General features: G+C 45.1%; 1 protein-coding gene across 1 annotated transcript; it reads left to right on the top strand.

The window, feature by feature from the left end:
• The first annotated feature begins 9,322 nt into the window (after positions 1-9,322).
• LOC126471038 (uncharacterized) lies at positions 9,323-12,887 on the top strand. The gene is made up of 3 exons (XM_050099105.1): positions 9,323-9,391; positions 10,583-10,911; positions 12,747-12,887. Exons 1-3 carry the CDS (start codon positions 9,328-9,330, stop codon positions 12,885-12,887), a joined length of 534 nt encoding a protein of 177 aa, XP_049955062.1. The 5' UTR covers positions 9,323-9,327.
• Positions 12,888-18,931: the final 6,044 nt, after the last annotated feature.

Below are 18,931 nucleotides of genomic sequence, written 5' to 3'. Positions count from 1 at the left end.
ATAATAAATGCAAATGTAATAAAAAATAAATGAAAAATAAATAAAAATTTAATATATGCCTGCTGTAGCGCCATTGGTTTTTATTACAACGAGCGAGGTGGTGCAGTGGTTAGCACACTGGACTCGCATTCGAGAGGACGACGGTTCAAAACCCGCTTCCGGGCATCCTGATTTGGGTTTTTCGTGATTTCCCTAAATCTCTTCAGGCAAATGCCGGAATGGTTCCTTTGAAAGGGCACAGACGGCTTCCTTTCCTAATCCGATGGGACCAATGACCTCGCTGTTTGGTCCCCTACCCCAAATCAACCAACCATATACATAATACAAAAAATGTAATTTATAATATATTTATATACCATTTAATTCTCTAGCATGTATATAAAACACGCACATATTTGAATGGAGCGTTGTATCAGAATTTGCCGGCCGGAGTGGCCGAGCGGTTCTAGACGCTACAGTCTGGAACAGCGCGACCGCTACGATCGCAGTTTCGAATCTTGCCTCGGGCATGGATGTGTGTGATGTCCTTAGGTTAGTTAGGTTTAAGTAGTTCTAAGTTCTAGGGGACTGATGACCACAGCAGTTAAGTCCCATAGTGCTCAGAGCCATTTGAACATTTTTGTACCAGAATTTCAAAGGAATCGGTGAAGAACTTTCGGAGATTTAAGCTTTTGAAAAAAGAACATGTAATTTTTGGTAACAAAGTATCCCCTTTATATATTATTTATTCATTTATAAAGTATATAACATTTTCGCTTCAGTACATATATAAAAACAGGCGCGTATCCGTATGCAACGTTATGTCAAAATTTCAAAGCATTCGATGAAGAACTTACGGGATTTACGATTTTGTGGAAACGAACATTTACATCTATTTAAAAAATGTAAATGTTTGTGTATTCAAAATATTTAATCTCCGTAAATTCTTTACCAATTGCTCTGAAATTTTGACAAAACCCAGCATTGGAATACGCGCGTTTTTTATATACGAGCAAAAATGTTTGACGGCCACTAATATAGAGTAAGCTTCGAAACGAAGCGTGTTGGATTTCGGGTTCCGCTGAATAGGTCACGTGTCCACTATACGCAGGAGGCGGCTATACGGGTAGCAGGGTCTGTGTGGCGTGGACTTGGCGGTTTTTTAGGTTAGAGGGTCTCGGGAAAACACAAGAAGGGCTTCAGTCACAAAGGGTGCAGGCTGAACACAGGGAGAACGTAGATACAGGAACCATTGATATAAAACAGTTGTAAATTGTCGTAGCTGTGTTAGGAAAGTACCAGAGCTCCAAGCGCTAATAGAAAGCCCTAATGTTCAAATCGTTATAGGCACTGAAAGCTGGCTAAAGCCGGATATAAGCTCAGCCGAAATTTTGCGAAGAACCTAACGGTGTTCCGAAAGGTTAGGCTAAATACGGTTGGCGGTGGCGTGTTTGTTGCTGTCAGAAGTAGTTTATCTTGTCGCGTAATTGAAGCAGATACTTCCTGTAAATTGGTATGGGCAGAGGTCATTGTTGGCAACCGGAATAAAGTAATAATTGGACCTCCCAATTCAGATGATACAGTTGCTGAAAGGTTCAAAGAAAACTTGAGTTTGATTTCAAACTCGTACCCGACTCATACTATAATAGTTGGTAGTGACTTTAATTTACTCTCGATATGTTGGCGCAAATACATGTTTAATTTCGGAGGTACGCATAACATATAATCCGAAATTGTGCTAAATGCATTCTCTGAAAATTATTTCGAGCAGTTAGTTCATGAGCCCACGCGAATAGTAAACGATTGTGAAAACACACTTGACCTCTTAGCAACAAATAATCCTGAGTTAATAACGAGCATCAAAACCGATTCAGGGATTAGAGAACACAGGGTTGTCGTAGCGAGATTGAACACTGTAATCCCCAAATCCTCTAAAAGTAAGCGAAAAATATACCTATTCAAGAAAGCGGATAAACATTCACTTGACGCCTTCCTAAGAGACAATCTTCACTCATTCCAAATTTATAATGTAAGTGTAGACCAGATGTGGCTTAGATTCAAAGAAATAGTATCGGCAGCAATTGAGAGATTTATAGCAAATAAATTAACAAACGACGGAGGTGATCCTCCTTGGTACACAAAACGGGTTAGAACACTATTGCACAAACAACGAAACAAACATGCCAAATTTAAACAGACGCAAAATCCCCAAGATTGGCGATCTTTTACAGAAGCTCGAAGTTTAGCGCGGACTTCAATGCGAAATGCCTATAACAGTGTCCACAACGAAACTTTGTCTCGAAACCTGACAGATAATCCAAAGAGATTCTGGTCGTATGTGAAGTATGTTAGCGGCAAGAAACAACCAATGCCTTCTCTGCGCGATAGAAATTGAGATACTATCGAAGACAGTGCTGCCATAGCAGAGTTGCTAAACACGGCAAAGGAAGACGAAGTAAATATTCCAGAATTCGAATCGAGAACAGCTGCCGACATGAGTAACGTAGAAGTAAATATCCTCGGAGTGGTGAAGCAACTTAAATCCCTTAATAAAAGCAAGTCTTCTGGTCCAGACTGCATACCAATTAGGTTCCTTTCGGAGTATGCTGATGCATTAGCTCCATACTTAACAATTATATACAACCGTTCGCTTGACGGAAGATCCGTACTCAAAGATTGGAAAGTTGCACAGGTCAAACCAATATTCAATAAAGGTACTGGGAGTAATCCACTAAATTACAGGCCCATATCGTTAACGTCGATATGCAGCAGGATTTTAGAACATATACTGTGTTCGAAAATTATGAATTACCTCGAAGAAAACGGTCTATTGACACACAGTCAACATGTGTTTAGAAAACATTGTTCCTGTGAAACACAACTAGCTCTTTATTCACATGAAGTGTTGAGTGCTATTGACAAGGGATTTCAGAGCGATTCCGTATTTCTGGATTTCCGGAAGGCTTTTGACACTGTACCACACAAGCGGCTCGTAGTGAAATTGCGTGCTTATGGAATATCGTCTCAGTTATGTGAACGGATTTGTGGTTTCCTGTCAGAGAGGTCACAGTTCGTAGTAGTCGACGGAAAGTCATCGAGTAAAACAGAAGTGATTTCGGGCGTTCCCCAGGGTAGTGTTATAGGCCCTTTGCTGTTCCTTATCTATATAAACGATTTTGGAGACAATCTGAGCAGCCGTCTTCGGTTGTTTGCTGATGACGCTGTCGTTTATCGACTAATAAAGTCATCAGAAGATCAAAACAAACTGCAAAACGATTTAGAAGAGATATCTGAATGGTGCGAAAAGTGGCAGTTGACCCTAAATAACGAAGAGTGTGAGGTCATCCACATGAGTGCTAAAAGGAACTCGTTAATCTTCGGTTACACGATAAATCAATCCAATCTAAAAGCCGTAAATTTAACTAAATACCTAGGTATTGCAATTACGAACAACTTAAATTGGAAGGAACACACAGAAACGCAGTGGGGAAGGCTAACCAAAGACTGCGTTTTATTGGCAGGACACTTAGGAAATGTAAGAGACCTACTAAGGAGACTGCCTACACTACGCTTGTCCGTCCTCTTTTAGAATACTGCTGTTCGGTGTGGAATCCTTACCAGGTAGGACTGACGGAGTACATCGAAAAGGTTCAAAGAAAGGCAGCACGTTTTGTATTATCGCGAAATATGGGAGAGAGTGTGAACAGAAATGATACAGGATTTGGGCTGGACCACATTAAAAGAAAGGTGTTTTTCGTTGCGACGGAATCTTCTCACTTAACTACAATCACCAACTTTCTCCTCCGAGTGCAAAAATATTTTGTTCGCGCCGACCTACATAGGGAGGAACGATCACCACGATAAAATAAGAGAAATCAGAGCTCGTACGGAAAGATATAGGTGTTTATTCTTTCCGCGCGCTCTAGGAGATTGGAATAATAGAGAAATGTGAAGGTGGTTTGATGAACCCTCTGCCAGGCACCTGAATGTGATTTGCAAAGTATCCATGTAGATGTGCTTTGCCCAGATAATCTGCAACATCAAAAGCTTTGCAATACACAGTAGCACACAAAGGTCCGCAGCTCGTGGTCGTGCGGTAACGTTCTCGCTTCCCGCGCCCGGGTTCGATTCCCGTGATGACTGGGTGTTGCGTAATGTCCTTAGGTTAGTTAGGTTTAAGTAGTTCTAAGTTCTAGGGGACTGATGATCATAGCTGTTAAGTCCCATAGTGCTCAGAGCCATTTGAACCATTTTTTTAGCACACAAGGTCGAATTGTCCACGCTACACTAAATAATACAGCATCTGCTCTAAATTTTGGTTTGTCACGGAAATAACGGTAACATTTACGCCATGCATATTCCGGCAACGATAAGTTGTTCTTTCTCCAAATGTTTCAATATGGTATCCTGGGTACTCGCACTGGGATGGACCACACTGATTCTACAGAAGTTCCATCGGAGATAGACATGGGAACTTTGCTGGCCATTGAAGTACCTAAACATATCATGTGTGGACGAGCATTGTCCTGTTGAAAAATGGCACCACGATGCTGTCGCATGTGAGGACGCACAAGAGGGCGCAGGATGTCCATGATGTATCGTTGAACCATCAGATTTCCTTCAGTCACTACCAGCCATGACCTGAAGTTATACGTGATGGCTCCCCATACCATGAGACAGGGTGTAACACCGCTGTGCCTCTCCAAAACCTTGGAAGAACGATAGCTCTCAGAAGGTCGCCGCCATATTCGCTGTCGCTGGTAATCTTAGGTAGTGCAGAGCGGCAACCCATCGCTCAAGACAATGCGACGACAGTCATCAGGTCTCGGCACCACTCCTGAAGCTGCCATTTGTGTAGTAGTATTAACAGCAGTCTACACGTGGGACGGAAATTCCCTGGACCAGCTGCTGCTAGTCTTGTCAGATTGCCATCTCTTGACTTATCTATTAAATACACTTTTAATTTTAATTTAAGATACATCCACATCTATTATGCATCTTATTTACTATCATTAACTAAGTTAGCAACAAGTTTAAACAAAGTTGTGTATGTGCATTTGTACTTATTATACATACATATATTTATTTTTATTTGATCCTTTAAAAAAATTTTCAACCAAAAAATGTACTAGTAATAAAACTTAAATTGCATGACATAACATGTAAAATTACACAATATACGACCTGCTATATAATAACAGGCAGTAGGGTTTTACTTGCGAAATATATATAAAAATAAAAAGTAAAGTCTTCGACCAATGGTGCCGGATGTCACAGAATGTTGCACTGAATCCATTACTTGTTCTCTGATGGCAGGCGCAGATGTGAAGGTTTTCCGGTGTGCTCTGTGCTTAATACGGCTATCCTCTTTGTGGTGGTCAGAAGTGATCAACTGGAATCTTGACAGCGAGTATGTCTGGAGAAGTGATCGACTGGAATCTTGACGGCGAGTACGTCTGCTCTCATATTCCCATGCAGTGCAACATTAGACTACTGTCACATTCATATGCACCACAATTCTAGATGTTACACGACTCGGCCTGCCGGCCACTAGAAGACTTACAATGATGCCCCTTTCACACTGTCAGCAGCTGATAACGCTGTCTCGCACGGGCACACGGAATCTCCGCAACGTTCACATCATAGTAGCTGAAACGTTTGTCGGAAAAATGTCGCATGGGATAACGGGGACAATAATATGACGTTGGTTTTTTTTTCTTTATTTGCTAGGTGGGATCGCATCGGAGAAATGAATGTCAACTTTGTTTTTTTTAATGGGATGCTATAGTTTGGTACTTATTTTCTTATAGCGGCTATCAAGACGAATCCAATGATGTGTAACATTAAGGTCTTCGAAGGTCAACGAAGGTCGAAAAGGTGGCATGGACTTCCATTTACAGAAGGTGTTCGAAGTGATGATCATTGGTATCAATGCAGTGCTGCAATCTTCTTATCATGGAGTGAGTGGTACTCCTTATCACTTCGGCACTTATCGAAGCACATGCTCTGACAATTCTATCTCGTATATCGTGCAAATAGTAAATATTCGCCGAACATGGCGTATCCATCTAATGTGCCATTGACATGTACACACCATTCGACGGTTTCGAAATACAACACTAGGTAAGACTAGCATATTCGAATCAAGCAAATGTGAATGATGTATTCTTTCGCAGAAGAAGTCGATATGCTTCTCATTTACGGAGAATGCCAACGAAATTCAGTGAGAGCTAGAGACTTACACGATGAAACATATCCTCAACGCACTCACCCTACACGTCGTACAATATGTATATGATAATTTGAGAACAACTGGATCTTTAATGCATCGGAAACACATCAGGCAAAAGAAAGTTACTAACGAGGAAACGGAAATTGATACTCTTGCCACTGTGGTTCGAGATAATTTTGTTAGTTCGCGCCAAATCGCTACGGAATCTGGCATGAGCCATAATAGTGTTGTTCGTGTTCCGCATCGCCATAAATATCAATCTTACCACATCAGCCTCTACCAAGAATTAACTTGTACGGATTGTATGCGTCGCATTGAGTTCTGCCGGTGGTCTCAATTTCAGATTCAGAGGGATGACACATTTATTATTTTGATTTTATTTACTGACGAGGCTACATTCACGAGCCACGGAAATGTTAATTTGCATAACATGCGTTAATAGGCAACTGCAAATCCGTGTTGGCTGCTGCAAGTTGCACACCAAAAACCGTGGTCAGTGAATGTATGGTGTAGTTCTGCAGGACAGAATTATAGGCCTCTATTTCATTGAAGGAAATCTTACTGGTAGGAAGTACACCACATTCCTGCAAGAACCATTAGGTCTGTTATTGGAAGAAATACCTTTAGGAACGAGGAACAGAATGTGGTATCAACACATGGGTGTCTGGCACATTTTTCGTTGATGGTTAGAAAAGAGTTGCAGAGAGAATTCCCAAATCGTTGGACGGGACGCGGAGGAGATGCGTCGTGGCCCCCTCGTTCGACAGACTTGACGCCTCTGGATTTTTTCTTGTGGGGATGCGTAAAAAACATTGTTTATAAAGGCGTTCCAACTACACTTGAAGATGTGCGGCAGAGAATTGTCAGAGCACGTGCTTCGGTAAGTGCCGATGTGATAAGGAATACCACTCAATAAATGATAAGAAGATTGCAGCACTGCATTGATACCAATGGTCATTACTTCGAACAGCTTCTGTGACTGGACGTTCATGCCACCTTTTTGATCTTCGTTTACCTTCAAAGACCTTACTGTTACACATCATTGGTACTAATTTTCTGATAGTGGCTATCGATACGAATCCAAACTGTAGCATCCCATTTTTAAAAATGACGTTCATTTCTCTGAAGCGACCCCACCTGGCAACAAAAAACCAACGTCATATTATGGCCCACGTTGTCCCATGCAACTTTTGTCCCACAAACTTTTCAGCTCCTATCATACTTTCTGAATTACTCTAGGTTGGAATAGTTAGTGACTCACCCTGTATATCCTTCTATGTCTGATAAATACACTAAAGGCGAACCCTGGTGCCCGTTCTACCTGCCACAGTGAATTGCATCTCTAGTCATGTACATGACCGCCGATGGTGTGCTCGTGTACGAAATTACGTTCACATCCGACCGTGTCTTGTAAGTGCTTCACATTTTCTTTGACAGGCAGTGTATTTAGCACCTGCCGTAGGAAGAGTACGTAAGTTTGCCGCCCAAAACGTCTTAGAAGTTTTCGATATTTAGTACAATAAAATGTTGCAATTTTTGTTTTCAAACTCACTGATCCCTTCTAGAGTAGACCTCCTTATTATAGTTTTGACTTTGTTCAGGTTTGGTTTGTGAACAACAGGGCTTCGTCGTCGCTTGAATCTAGTCGCAGCCGGCCGCGGTGGCCGTGCGGTTCTAGGCGCTTCAGGGGACTGGTGCGGTCGCAGGTTCGAATCCTGTCTCGGGCATGGATGTGTGTAATGTCCTTAGCTTAGTTAGGTTTAAGTAGTTCTAAGTTCTAGGGGACTGATGCCTAAGGCTAGGCGCAAATTGAGACGAGTATAGCGCGTGTGGCGCGACGCAGCGCAGCGCGCGTTTTTGTAACATCACAGGTTGAAATGAGACCGCGCAAATTGCGACGCAACGCGACTGGGACGTGACACGCGCCTGCGCCAGGTCGCGCGGCGTTGTGGTTGAGGCAAAGTTTCTCGCGCAGCACGTCGCACGTGCCTCGCTAGCACCGTGGGAAATTTGAGGTGGGGAGCGAGAAAGTAGCCCGACCATATGCTCACTTCGGCACGGCGCATATGAGCAGTGAAAACACTGCCCATACGATAAATATTGCCTTATACTCTGTACTGAATTTTAATGCCATTGGGTAGTGTTTCGTTTTTCGCCATTTAAACGCTCCAGCTTTCGTCGTTAGTGCATTATATTTTCCTGTTATGTATATCTGTATAGTTTTGTTCTGTTTTGATTTTCTTCTCTCAAGAAAAATGCATAGTTCAGTAACTGGTGAGCCATTGGCCGCTAGAATTGTATCATACGCCTCCAGGATACTTTCAGATCACAAGAACGGACATAGGTTAGTGAATAAGGAAGCAAGGAATATTATAAAATCATGTGATATAGAAGCAAGGCAGGAAAGTAAATCAACGTTATCCTCTCGCTTCGTAGTATGCTGACATATCCGTACGATCTGTTACAAAAATTCGGAAAGGGATAATCCCCACAGGTGTGACCCCTTTGTGCTCCTGGTAAAAAGCGTCCAAGATCTGAAGTATAGAAGGCCCACAGTCATTACTTCGATATGGATGTAATAATGTAACAACGACACACTGTACTACTTGCATGTGAACATCACATTTCCACTGCAAGCTAGAAACAGTCGAGAAACCTTCACGAATGACAATGTTTTACTTGGCTCGTCATGACGAAAAAAACATCTCAGTGGTAGCATACACAGTATCAGCATTAATAAGCTAATTATGTAACAGGATACACAAATGAATTAGTGGTCGGTATTATTCCGAAAGTATGAGTATCTTTGAAAATGTGCGGCGATTTTATGTATTTAATTTATTGAAAAGTATTTCAGACAACGACAGGCAACAATCATGACAATGTTTTTCGAACGACGTGAACTCTTCCACAAGGCACACCTGGCTAGCTTCTGCATTCTTGTCGCGTTTATTATTCACGGCTACTGACAGTACACAGGCTATTCTGCTGTGCAGCGGGCGTTGTGCAGTGGACGTTGTGCAGTGGATGAATAGTTTACTTCTCACCATGGCAGAAGAAAAATTAATAGAGGCAGTGAGGGAACACAGCTGTATGACACAAAACACGCAGACTACATGAAGGTCAGACTCAAGAACCGGATTTGGAGTGATATAGCAAAGGATCTGAATTTGAAAGACGGTAAGTACTGCAATATTTATTTCACAATTTTTTAGTTAATACATATCACTGTGTACTTCGCTTGAGCACATAACCTGTGGAGCACAATAATGGTACAATAATTGGAAGTTGCTATATTGTCAATAATTACCAAGCAGAACTGACTGATGTTGCCATGGCACTGCTCCGCAAGTGTTGAAATATTCAGTGAAATTTTTCCTCACTTTGAAGGCAGTTGATGAAGTCCTCCTCCTGTTCCCTTGCACACGAAGTAACTGACTTGCTGGCAACGGTTCGATGTCATTTAAATCATCTGCAACTACTACTGAAGATCGTAAATAGTTGTGCAGAACGCAGGCTGCTTTCACAACATCTTTCACTGTGTCGACTTTGGTTTCAAATGGTTTCCTGAACACACGGAAACGTGATGATAGTATACCGAAAGCACATTCCACAGTTTGTCGTGCTCGAGAAAGTCTGGCATTGAAGACCTGATGTTCGTAATTGTCGGTAACCTGTCTCTTAGGATATGGTCTCATAATGTTTTCCGACAATGGGAAAGCTTCATCTCCCACAAACACATACGGCATTGGATCAGAAATGGTAGGTATTAGTTCAGGAATGGGAAGTAATAACGTGTTTTTTCTCATTTTATTGGCCAACACACTGCTAGCAAATACATATCCATCGCTGAATCGTCCCATTGCGCCAACATCAACGATGATAAATTTGTAATCTGCGTCAACCGTCGCCATCAAAACGATGGAGCATGTATGTTTATAATTAAAGTACAATGATCCGCTTTTGCCAGGTTTTTAAATAAGATCATGTTTTCCATCGACTGCACCAACGCAGTGTGGGAATTGCCATCTATGTTCAAACCGTGAAGCGACTGATTTCCATGTCTGTGTTGTAGGTTCTACTAAATACTTTGGTTGCATTTCTTTCCATACAGCGGTAGCTACTTCTTTTACAATATTAGATACAGTTCGATCTCCCAAGAGATAGTTATACGCAATACTTTTGTAGCTGTCACCGGAGGCTAAATATCTGAAACAAAACGAAAGTATATTGTTAATGTGGAACGATAAAAGTAGATTGCAAATATGTCTTTATCCAAACACTATAAGTTAATATTGCTTATCTTTAGTTTGTCTATCTATATGGGACAACATTAATGCCTTATTAGTTATACGTTGTTAATTATTGCAGGGGAAGAGACAAAAAATTCGTGGCTGAAGCTGAGAGGCAGCTATCGAGATGCACGACGACGACAGGTGAAATATATGAAAAGCGGAGCTGCTGCTGAGAATATCAAGCCGTGGAGATATCAAAACCAGATGTCATTTCTTGAACCTTTTATGACAGCTGGTCCACGTGGTAGTAATCTAGGTGATGACAGTGATCACAGCTCACAAGCTACAACTAAAACATCAGCAAGAAGTGATACACTGGAAACCGAGGAATTAGAAGATAACAACTCACTCGACAATGAGGCGAATGAGCAAAGTCAAGATATTAATAACTACGACAGCAACGAAGTATCTAGTAGGAGCATAGGAACGGAGTGCATAGCACATCACACCGCTACTTCAACTCCAGTTATTCAAAGAAATCAATCATGGAAAAGAAAACAGGAAAACGTTGTAATTCTGCTAAAACAATCAATGCAACAGGGTGAGGACAGAGCAAGACAAAGAGCAGAAGAAAGAAGAGCGTTGGAGTCACACTGTATCAAAGATGACCCTCTTTACAATTTTTTTATCTCTATGTATCAGCTGACTAAAAACATGCCTCAAAGTTACCAACACAGAATCAGAGGTCAACTTTTCCAGGCTGTGTCACTTGCAGAAGAAGAAATAATGAACGTAAGGAGCCAGACACCTTCGATGTCATCTTCTTCAAATAATTCAGCGCCATACAGTACAGCACCTTTTTCTCACTCTTCATCGCCATATACACTCCTGGAAATGGAAAAAAGAACACATTGACACCGGTGTGTCAGACCCACCATACTTGCTCCTGACACTGCGAGAGGGCTGTACAAGCAATGATCACACGCACGGCACAGCGGACACACCAGAAACCGCGGTGTTGGCCGTCGAATGGCGCTAGCTGCGCAGCATTTGTGCACCGCCGCCGTCAGTGTCAGCCAGTTTGCCGTGGCATACGGAGCTCCATCGCAGTCTTTAACACTGGTAGCATGCCGCGACAGCGTGCACGTGAACCGTATGTGCAGTTGACGGACTTTGAGCGAGGGCGTATAGTGGGCATGCGGGAGGCCGGGTGGACGTACCGCCGAATTGCTCAACACGTGGGGCGTGAGGTCTCCACAGTACATCGATGTTGTCGCCAGTGGTCGGCGGAAGGTGCACGTGCCCGTCGACCTGGGACCGGACCGCAGCGACGCACGGATGCACGCCAAGACCGTAGGATCCTACGCAGTGCCGTAGGGGACCGCACCGCCACTTCCCAGCAAATTAGGGACACTGTTGCTCCTGGGGTATCGGTGAGGACCATTCGCAACCGTCTCCATGAAGCTGGGCTACGGTCCCGCACACCGTTAGGCCGTCTTCCGCTCACGCCCCAACATCGTGCAGCCCGCCTCCAGTGGTGTCGCGACAGGCGTGAATGGAGGGACGAATGGAGACGTGTCGTCTTCAGCTATGAGAGTCGCTTCTGCCCTGGTGCCAATGATGGTCGTATGCGTGTTTGGCGCCGTGCAGGTGAGCGGCACAGTCAGGACTGCATACGACCGAGGCACACAGGGCCAACACCCGGTATCATGGTGTGGGGAGCGATCTCCTACACTGGCTGTACACCACTGGTAACCGTCGAGGGGACACTGAATAGTGCACGGTACATCCAAACCGTCATCGAACCCATCGTTCTACCATTCCTAGACCGGCAAGGGAACTTGCTGTTCCAACAGGACAATGCACGTCCGCATGTATCCCGTGCCACCCAACGTGCTCTAGAAGGTGTAAGTCAACTACCCTGGCCAGCAAGATCTCCGGATCTGTTCCCCATTGAGCATGTTTGGGACTGGATGAAGCGTCGTCTCACGCGGTCTGCACGTCCAGCACGAACGCTGGTCCAACTGAGGCGCCAGGTAGAAATGGCATGGCAAGCCGTTCCACAGGACTACATCCAGCATCTCTACGATCGTCTCCATGGGAGAATAGCAGCCTGCATTGCTGCGAAAGGTGGATATACACTGTACTAGTGCCGACATTGTGCATGCTCTGTTGCCTGTGTCTATGTGCCTGTGGTTCTGTCAGTGTGATCATGTGATGTATCTGACCCCAGGAATGTGTCAATAAAGTTTCCCCTTCCTGGGACAATGAATTCACGGTGTTCTTATTTCAATTTCCAGGAGTGTATATCGACTGATTCAGACCAACAGACAGCGTCCCACTATTCAGAACAGCAGCAGATGGAAGATTTGAAGGTCGACACAACTGAATCCGGTTTGTCTAATATCACCGATTTTGTTCACCGTTTTCAAGAAATCTGAAGGGACCATCACAATTATGTTTGCTTAAGACTTTAATTCTTTTTTGTATCAGCATTTTGTGTATTTTTCGTTTTCTTTTCTCAGTAGTTTTCGCTGCACCGATCAGATTTTCATTAATTATAAATTAACATTCTTTGTTTATGAACATGTATTATTGCAATAAAACACTAACAAGAGAAATTTGGTAAAAAAATTTTAAAAACCCACTCCAGCTAGCAGAACAGTTTTTTTTCAAGGTGAAATTCGCTTAAGACCTAGCTTGTATTGCACTAAGCTGCGTGAAAAGTGTACAGGGTGTTGAAATTCGTTGACAAAATTAAGTTATTTCCTGGTGCCCTCGACGAATCTGCTTTGACAGAATTGCAAAGAAAAACAAAAGGATTTTTAATGCTTCAATATTTAAGAACCACTTATTAGGTTTACATTTTTCTTATTCTGATCCGTAGATGTATTCTGTGGCTAAGTTCTAGTACATAGTTTGTTAATTTAGATATCACAGTGAGTAAGCAGTTGCGAGGAAAGCGCAAGTCCGAAAAAATTCTCCCATCAATGCGCTCTTGCAGTACGCCGACTAAACCATAAGAGCAACAGAACTTGATTCAGTACTGATTTGTAGACCTCAATAAGACTACTAAATAGTATACAAAAGCATATGTTTACCTTTTACAACAGTCACACTCGACATTTTTGTGTTATATAATATTGTGCGAGGCACCTTCCTAATACAAAAATGGCCATTGCATTTCAACCGTGAAAGATAAACGTATGCTCTCAACGACTTTTATTTAGACTGTTTGAGTTCTGGTACTATGTACCTTGATGTAGATCATATGCTTTAGGCATCGTATAACTAGAGAGCCTACTGATAGCAAACATTTTTAGTTTATGTGGCCGGTTAAAAGACGGCTGAGCGTAAGCATAGCTAAGATAACTCCCGATTAAACCAGATTTCAAACAAAAAACACCATTAAAATCAATCCGTTAGTTTCGGCGCTACGATGCCCTCCCTCCGCCGGCCGGCCGCCACAGAGACTAAGTCCGAGTCATTCACTTAAGGTGGCCAATAAAACTGACCGCCCCTGACAACTCTAAGTCCGGCCATATGCACAATCAGGCAACACTGTAATATGTGGAAGTGTTAGGAGGAAGTGTTGTCGATTTCCGAGACGTTGTCGGACTACGTGAGCCCGTGGTCACAGTCGGCTCTCAGCCGTGGCAGCGTGCGGACGGCCCCGCGCACCGGCCAGTGCTCCGCTGCAGGCGTTTGTTTACTTCCGCGTCGTAGCTTTCAGGCCTGCGTCCGTCCACCGTGAACATGTCGAGCGCTTACCGCCGTGCGACCCTTAAAGTTTCCTTCCCAGCTGAACATGCGCGACCTCGTGCACATGAAGTTGAAACGTTCATACGTGAAGAAGTTCGTTTAGATCCTAACCACGTTATCGGAATCCATTTTTCGATCACGAGTAGTGTCGTTCATATTAAAATGACAAACACCGAGGTGTGTGAAGATGTTATTCGCCGCCATGCCAATGGACTTAAGTTCAAATACTCTGATGGTCACGTCGGAGCTGTAACACTTGAACTCGCAGAGTACGGTCAACGCACGATTAGGGTGTTTGAACTACCTTTTGAAGTGCCGAAGGACGAAGTTGTCTCTGCGTTACAACCATACGGTAACGTCATCGGTTACGTAGAGGAAAAATGGCAAACCTTCACGACCTACCATGTCCTTAATGGTGTGCGTCAGGTCAAAATTGAACTGAAAAAACATATTCCATCATACCTGACCATTGGCGGGGTGCGAGCCATTGTCATGTACGACGGCCAACCCCGAACGTGTGCGGGTTGTGGACAAGAAGGCCACGTCAGATCCGCCTGCATGCGACGCCGCCTGATCCAGACGCCGGTCGGCGAGGAAGCGTCCCCAGCGGTGATGACTCAGATCCCTGTCACATACGCCAAGGTTGCCCAGGAAGGTAGCACGTCTACACAGAGTCTTCCTGCTCCGTTGACGTCGTCTGATCAGGTAGATGCAACCGCTCCTGAGATTCTTTCTGAGGTGCCCCAGACGCCAGATTCTAACCTGCCGAATCATCGCAGCACTGTGACTGAAAATGCTACTGAGATGGACGTTGATCCGGGAGTGGTACCTACTTCTGCTTTCCTTCAGACTGGTCCGGAGTCAGACGAAAGCCACCCGCAATCGGACTCTGAACGACTTGTTCGAAAACAAGGGTCGACACGAAAGAGAAAGAAACGTAGCCTTACACCCCCTGATGAATCCATTCTACGGATGGATACCGGGGATGCAGACCCGAAGATGGACGACAAATCGATCTTTGATGACCGAAAGGCTGATGCGAAAGACCCGCCACAGGCGACCACTGGCAACGAACACCCCTCCTTACTGACGCCGTCGCCCCCACAGGTCGACGTTGAAGAGAGCCTATCCGATGAGACGAAAACTACGTCTCCTCTCCACGTGGATGACGTGCACAGCCGATGCCCTACCGCAGTATCAGTCTCCTGGGCAGACGACGTGGAGATCGAAGGGACTGGGGTGGATGCTGCTGATGATGGGGCACCCCCATCGGTTGCGCCCGCGCCCGCAAACTCTCCACAATAGCAGCCTCTTCAGCGGACCGGCAAGATCGACGACCTCTCGCTCCTGAAGAAGAAGCCCCGCCAGTGCCTGTGGGACTCCAACACCAGCATTATCGTGTCGCAACGATTAACCTCGCTACCATTCGTCCGCCCCACAAACTAGCGCTGCTCCGCGATATGATTTATGATGCGGACATAGATATTGCGCTTTTTCAGGAAGTGCATGTCGCCGATTTTTCACCACCACATGGCTTCACGGTGCATCTTTCTCCCGCTTCGGACACCGGTAGTGGTGTTGCCATCATCTTACGTGAAGGTCTTCCTGCCGAAGATGTCCTATACCTCTCCAGCGGCAGAGGTATGGCCCTTACTCTCTTTGGTGTACGCATCGTCAATATTTATGCCCCGTCGGGCTCCAGCTACCGTCGTGAACGCAATGCCTTCTTCGCGAATGAAGTCACACCCCTTTTTATGGGACCACACGATGACTGGATCATGGGTGGAGACTTCAACTGCACCCAGCGACCTCAGGATCAATTGCCGCGTCACTGACCATGCGCAGCTCTGGAAACAGTCGTCACGCGGCTACAATTTGTCGATACGTAGAGACATGTTCACGGTGATCTTTTGGGCTTTACGTACCACACTGCGCACTCCTCTAGCCGACTGGATCGCATCTACTTCTCGCGATCCCTAATTCAACACACTCGACAGGCTGAAATCTGGCCTGTTGCTTTCTCAGACCATGAGGCTTACTTCTGTGATGTTGTTCTCACAAGACAGGCAGTATGGCACGGACGTGGTTTATGGAAACTGAACACGGCACTTCTTAATTCACCTGACTGTCGACTTCTAATAGAAGACACTTGGATCACATGTAATAGACGCCGACCCACGTATCCGTCTACCATATCCTGGTGGATCCAGTGTGCAAAACCTGCTCTTCGAAAAACTTTAATCCGGTATGGCAAAGATGTTGTCGCCTGGAGGAAGAGCACTATGGACTTTTACTACAGGATCCTACGAGAATGCTCCACGATGCCAGCCTCCCCTGAGCGCCATACAAGGATGAACCAAGCTAAGGCCCAAATCTCCAATCTCATGCGACGGCATTTGGAAGGGGCGATAGTACGATCTCGTAGTGCTGATCGCATGCCTCATGAACATCCGTCGATGTACCATATCATCCAAGAACGACAAAATCGACGCCGAAAATTGATTCACGTCCTAACGGATCAAGAAGGGCGTCGCTACGTAAGCCAATCTGCCATAGGGAATGTGCTTCACGCCCACTACCGACAGCTCTACGCCGCAGTTCCACATTCCCCAGAGTTGATCGAGGAAGTCTCACAGCTCAACTTCGGTGGTATCCCAGGAGATGCGGCGATTGACTTGATGTCGGAGGTGACTGATGAGGAAGTCCGCGATGCGATCCGGGCAGGAACCATCAATCGCTCCCCGGGCCCCGACGGTCTTCCCCTCGAATTTTATCGCACCTTCCGTGATTTGTTGGAGTCCACCTTCACCTCCATCTGTCGGGAACTGATGTCTCCGGAAGTACCTGTGCCGGACGCTTTAATGGAAGGCATTATTATTCCTGTACATAAACCGCACGGTGGCAACAATATCAGTGATTATCGGCCCCTCACCCTCCTTAACAGTGATATGAAAATCTTCACTCGCCTTTTGGCAGCACGACTTAAAAACGTTGCCCGCTATGTTGTGTCGCCAGACCAAGCATCTTTGGGAGGCGACAACAATATTCGCACGGCTTTATGCCGCTACAGGGATATGATCGCCGTTACCCAGGCACAACGCCTCTCTGGGGCACTTGCGTCTTTGGACTTTAGTCAAGCTTTTGATAGGGTTGACCATTCGTTCCTTACGGCCGTTCTCCACCATATGGGTTTCCCGGTCGCCGTTATCACGGTAGTGATGCGCCTTCTGCAGGGTGCCTCATCCAGGATTATGCACAATGGCAGACTCACTCCACCGATAATAATAGGTCGATCCGTACGTCAAGGTTGCCCTCTATCAGCAATTTTGTACGCCTTTTCCTTGGAATCCTTGCTATGTGGACTAAGACAACGTTTGGTAGGGTTGTCCATAGATCGCTACCGATTCTGTTGCACGGCCTATGCTGACGATGTCGTCATCTGTTTACGTAATGCCGACGAAGTTCGAGCTGTTTTGACGTGGGTAGCGACTTATGGTGAGGCGTCGGGTAGCTCTTTAAACGTACGTAAGTCACAAGTTATGTTCATTGGCACGGGACTTGCCGTGGAGTGCGTTACACCTCTCACCACCGTTGATACCATTCGTTGTTTGGGAATAGATTTTTCATCTGATCTCCGGCGTTCAGCCACCATCAACTGCCGACGCCTCCTTTTAATGATCAGAGCAGGTCTTATGGACCATCGCCTTCGATCCCTAGATATTCTCCAACGAGCTCGATATGTCAATACATATGTCGCATCCCGAGTTCCCCATGTAGCGCAAGTTCTACATTTCCCGCTTACTGTGGCACGTCGCATGTTGGCAGCGATGGCATCTTTCGTCAGCTCTGGGATGTTGTTCGAAGTTAACTATGCGACCCTTACTCTTCCCCGTGAACGAGGTGGGATAGGTCTGTTTCACGTGCCGGATAGAGCTTGCGCCCTATTTGTCAGCTCCCAGATGACGGTATGGACACGTTGCCCAACGAGCCTCACTGGTCTCCTCCTGTCGGCATACTCGCCGGTCTCACTGTCAGCCCCAGTGATCATCTCGGATGTTCCGGCCCAGTTCCATTATATACGGTACTTCTTTCTGGAACTCAGTTACCTACGCCTCACCTTACCAAGACAGCTTTTACTCAAGACAAAGGCAGTATACAATGTCCTCCAATTAGGTCGTCCACCTAACCCGATTGAACAAAAGTTCCCCCAGGTTGACTGGCGTCATGTATGGCGCGCAGTGTTCGCCTGTTACCTTGACACGAATGTTCAATCTGTCTGGTACATAACTGTCAATGGTAAGCAAATCAACCAATTTCGCCTTCATCGTATCCACCTCGCCTAATCACCTCTATGCTCCACGTGTGGAGTGCCAGACAATGATGAACATCGGTTTGTTTGCGGACCGGCGGTGGAGGTTTGGCACTTGGTTCGACGTATTGTGGCTTTTCTAACGCGGGACATTCCGGATCGGATTACTCCCCTTTCATTATTATTTCCTCGGACAAAGACCAATGCTGTGAATTGGATTCGCGGATATGCCATTCACTACTTATTTGGACAAACTGTAGACTCTGCACTCGATTTTTGGACATACCTCAATGACCGTCATTATGTCGTTGTCCGTCACCCAAAATACAGACAATTTTTCTCGAACTTCCTTGGGAGTGCTTTCCACGAGCCGCCTCGCAGCTGGAATGTGTTAAGCCAAGAGAGACGAAGGTT

Source organism: Schistocerca serialis, chromosome 3, assembly GCF_023864345.2.
Source record: "Schistocerca serialis cubense isolate TAMUIC-IGC-003099 chromosome 3, iqSchSeri2.2, whole genome shotgun sequence".
Taxonomy (NCBI): domain Eukaryota; kingdom Metazoa; phylum Arthropoda; class Insecta; order Orthoptera; family Acrididae; genus Schistocerca; species Schistocerca serialis.
This window is presented reverse-complemented; position numbering and strand designations above follow the sequence as displayed.

Coding starts and splice junctions, on each gene's coding strand:
- LOC126471038 (XM_050099105.1), top strand. CDS start 9,328: ATGAAGGTCAGACTCAAGAACCGGATTTGGAGTGATATAGCAAAGGAT. Junction 9,392..10,582: donor GGATCTGAATTTGAAAGACG/GTAAGTACTGCA, acceptor TAATTATTGCAG/GGGAAGAGACAAAAAATTCG. Junction 10,912..12,746: donor ATAACTACGACAGCAACGAA/GTATCTAGTAGG, acceptor TTCAATTTCCAG/GAGTGTATATCGACTGATTC.